The 4,175-nt window shown below is 45.6% G+C and overlaps 1 protein-coding gene across 1 annotated transcript in view; it reads right to left on the bottom strand.

Annotated features, from left to right (window-relative positions):
* Positions 1-3,804: 3,804 nt before the first annotated feature.
* NSA2 (NSA2 ribosome biogenesis factor) overlaps positions 3,805-4,175 on the bottom strand; it is a 5,412-nt gene continuing 5,041 nt past the window's right edge. Inside the window, exon 6 of the mRNA XM_035892792.1 lies at positions 3,805-4,080. Coding sequence (XP_035748685.1) covers positions 4,013-4,080 — 68 coding nt within the window. The 3' untranslated portion in view covers positions 3,805-4,012. The remainder of the gene's footprint in view (positions 4,081-4,175) is intronic.

Here is a 4,175-nt window from a genome sequence, read left to right as displayed (position 1 = left end):
CCCCTCCCTTCTTTCTGGGCTCAACTTCACTCCCAGTTTCTCTACCTACTCCCCCCAGCAGCACAGGGGGATGGGAAGGGTGGTTGAGGTCAGTTCATCACACGTTGTCTCTGCTGATTCTTCTTCCTCGGGAGAGGACTCTACCCCTGCTCATGCGTGGGGTCCCTCTCAGGGGAGACAGTCTTCCACAAACTTCTCCAACGTGAGTCCTTCCCACAGGGTCACAGTTCTTCATGAACTGCTCCAGCATGGGTCCATCTCTCCCACAGGGTGCAGTCCCTCAGGAGCAGACTGCTCCAGTGTTGGGTCTCTGTGGGGTCACAAGTTCTGCTGGCAAACCTGCTTTGGCATGGGCTCCTCCCCCCCACGGGTCTGCAATGGCTTGCCAGGAACCTGATCTGACACAGGCTTCCCACAGGGTCACAGCCTCCTCCCTTTGGGCACCCCCCTGCACTGGTGCGGGGTCCTCCCCGGGCTGCAGGTGGGGATCTGCCCCACCATGGTCTTCACCATGGGCTGCAGGGGAATCTCTGCTCCGGTGCCTGGAGCACCTCCTCACCCTCCTGCTGCACTGGCCCGGGGGTCTGCAGGGCTGGTTTCTCTCACATCCTCTCACTTCTCTTCTCTCTCCAGCTACTGAGCTGCAGCTGGTTTTTTTCCTTCTTAAATATGTTATCACAGAGGCGCTACCACCGTCACTGATTGTCTTGGCCTTGGCCAGCGGCGGACACAGGGAAAACTTCTAGCAGCTTCTCACAGAAGCCACCCCTGTAGCCCCCCCCACTACCAAGACCTTCCCACAGAAACCCAATACACCTGTATTTTGTGATTATTTTTTTTTCTTGGTTTTTAGTATCTGACTCCTTTCTGCTATACAGGAGGCATGTTTCAAAGTGGTTCAGTTCACTAGAACTAGCATTTTACAGCCTGTCTGCTACCAAGGAGCTTGACAAGCTCAAAGATAATTAATTGAAAAATTTTTTATCAGTTAAAAAGAATTCCTTTACTTAATAGCTTATGCATCAGATTTTTATAAAAAAAGCTGTAGAATAGGCTGTTCTGAATGTTACAGCATGTATTCTGCTGTTTATACCAACTATGCAAGATGATATAAACTTAGCAGTTATTAACACAGTTTGCTGTAGACAAGCCAACTAGAAATACTGTAATGCCCTCCCTCCGGTGTGGTACATTAAAATGTTTTAAGTGCAACAGTTGTGTTATTCAGCCAAGAAGTCATATATTTATAGCACAAAATGTAGTAATGTTCTTGAGACAGCTGTAGAAGATTATTCTGCTCATGTTGTTTGTTAATGTGCAGTAAAGGGTAAAGCAACACGAACTGAAACAGAGGCTTTCCTGTTTTGACAAAATGCCCTCTCTCCAAGCAAATGACTTACTGGCTTGTGTAACCCATACTTTCACATCACTTGTCACAACACAAAGAAGTAAAACTTGCAGCTAAGTTATTAAGCCTAGGTTAGGGCAACGTAAGAAACTAACAAAATAGCCTGTAAGAGGAGAAGACTTTGGTGTAAAGTACTCTTACTCTAGCAGATAGTGCAAGAGAAGTTAGAAAGCTGGCTTAAAAGCAGCTACCTTGACTTCCTGGCCAGAGTTCCAGATCTGAAACACAATCTGGCCATGAAGATAATGAAGGGAGTGGAGCATCTGGCACACAAGAGGCTGAAAGCTGCAGTTGTTCAGCCTGGAGAAGAGAAAGCTCAGCAGAATCTCACCTTGTGCACAAATACCTAGTTTGGGGGGTATAAAGAAGATGGAGCAGGACCCTTCTCACTGGCGCCCAGTGACAGGACAAGAGACAGTGGACACAAACTGCAATATAGGAAATTCTATTTAAACATAAAACACTCTGACCCATAATAGTGGAGAAACACTGGATCAGGTTGTCCAAAGAGGTGGCGGAGGCTCCATCCTGGGAGACACTCAAAACCTGACTGGCTGTCGCTCTTGGACACCTGATGGAGTTGACTGCTTCAGGCACGGGGCTCGCACTACACAACCTCAGGTGGTCCCTTCCAACCTCACTCTGTCATTCCATAATCTGTTATTCAACCTGCTTACTGCACGTGTGATCACCGCTAGCCTTAAACTTCCGTTAATGCAAAAATTCCAACGCAACCCTATTCACATTCTGGCTTCTGAAATAACTTTCAAACAAAACTCTTATGGTTACTTCTTAAAATATTGAGGAAAAAACAAGGAGAAAGCTTGTAAGGATGGGGAAGAGTGGCTGGAAAGCTGCCTGGTGGAAAAAAGACCTTGGGGTACTGGTTGACAGCTGTCTAAATATGAGCTAGCAGTGTGCTCAGGTGGCCAAGAAGGCCAATGGCATCCTGGCTTCTATCCGGAATAGTGTGACCAGCAGGAGTAGGGAAGTGATCATGCCCCTGTACTCGGTGCTGGTGAGGCCGCCCCTCGAATCCTGTGTTCAGTTTTGGGCTCCTCCCTACAAGAAAGATGTTGCATTGCTGGAACATGTCCAGAGGAGAGCAACCAAGCTGGTGAGGGGTCTGGAGCACAAGTCTGAGGAGCAGCTGAGGGAACTGGGGTTGTTTAGTCTGGAGGAGGCTGAGGGGAGACCTGATCGCCCTCTACAACTGCCTGACAGGAGGCTGTAGTGAGGTGGGGGTCAGTCTCTTCGCCCTGGTAATGGACAAAAGGACAAGAGGGAATGGTCTGAAGTTGCACCAGGGCAGGTTTAGGCTAGACATTAGGAAAAATTTCTTCACAAAAAGAGCTGTCAGGCTCTGGAATGGGCTGCCAGGGAGGTGGTCGAGTCCCCATCCCTGGAGGTGTTTAAAAGAAGGATAGATGAGGTGCTTAGGGACATGGTTTAGTGGTGGGATGGCAGGGTTAGGTTAATGGTTGGACTTTATGATCTTAAAGGTCTTTTCCAACCTAGATGATTCTATGATTCTATGATTTGACTTGGAATTAGTGTTAAAAGCTCCTTCGCTTCAGGTGACATACTGTTTAAGAGTAGGAATATAAAACAGTGAGTGTTTATTTGTAGTGACAGATTGTGCCAAGTCTGTTTACCGCCAAATTCTTGACTGGACGATTACTGACGCAGTTATATACAGCATTGCTAAAAGCTTCCAGTTTAGAAGCAGCTTCTGTTTCTTTTATTTTGAGGATGCAAGCTAAATATATATTGATCAGTTGATGCTTGTGGCCTCTAGATTTTCTTGAATGTTGCTTATAGCCACTGACATAGCTACAAGTAGTTGTAGTATCAGGGCTGTCATGCCATTCTCAAATTTTGCATCTTAAAACCCCTACAACTTCATAAATTTAAACTTCTGAAACTGTTCTCCTCTTGCCTGGAACTACAGCGCCACACTCTCCAGCCCTTATTCTTTCCATTAATGCAGTCACGGAGGTGAAGGGAGAAACACATGAGATAATGGGGGGCTGGAAATAGCTGCCCTCCTAGTTACCTTCCTCCCTGCATCCCCATGCTGCTAATGCGTTCTCAAGACCATGCTTCTGTAGGGGCAAGTATCAAACAGAGTATTTAATTTCTGATGTCAGTCTGCAGTAAGATTTCTAGCTGCACTCTTCCAGCTCTCCTGCTCTCCCAGAAGCAGAATCCAAGTTAGTATGTTCTTCTATACCTTTAGCTATTACAGTAGGCCATCATGGGAGACAGCGGCTGTATTTCCCATCACTAGGAATGTGAGCTGAAACAAGTATGTATACACTATATCTAAGCCAGGGAACTGCTCCTGTAAAAACACCAAGAAGGTTTAGATCAAATAAATACCACATTAGCAAAAATGAAAATTGAATCAGTATATTTGGATGGTGTTCAGCTGAACAAACATAATAAATACAAAAACCCAAGCAGTCGTTTCTGGCACGTTCAAGTTCCTTCCCGGCTTGTGGGGTTGATGTTCTTGAAGGGTTGAAGGTTCCCGAGATCTTGCAAACTTTTTGAAACTTTTTTTGCAGGAGCCCATGTCCAATGCTTAGTATCAAACACAACTTAAACAAGTAGAATGGCATTAATACAGCCATCGTTTTCTGGATTGTTTGTTACTTGTGCGTATTTCCCTAAAGAGAAAAGGGAATTAAATGTCTGCAAAAGCTTGAAGTAGTTCATATAATAAATCAGATTTATGTTTCCAAAAGTTTCTTTAAGGTGTAGG

This window comes from Egretta garzetta, unplaced genomic scaffold (assembly GCF_000687185.1).
Source record: "Egretta garzetta isolate BGI_Z169 unplaced genomic scaffold, ASM68718v1 scaffold424, whole genome shotgun sequence".
Taxonomy (NCBI): Eukaryota; Metazoa; Chordata; class Aves; order Pelecaniformes; family Ardeidae; genus Egretta; species Egretta garzetta.
The sequence above is the reverse complement of the archived record's forward strand: the minus strand, read 5'-3'. Positions and strand labels throughout refer to the sequence as shown.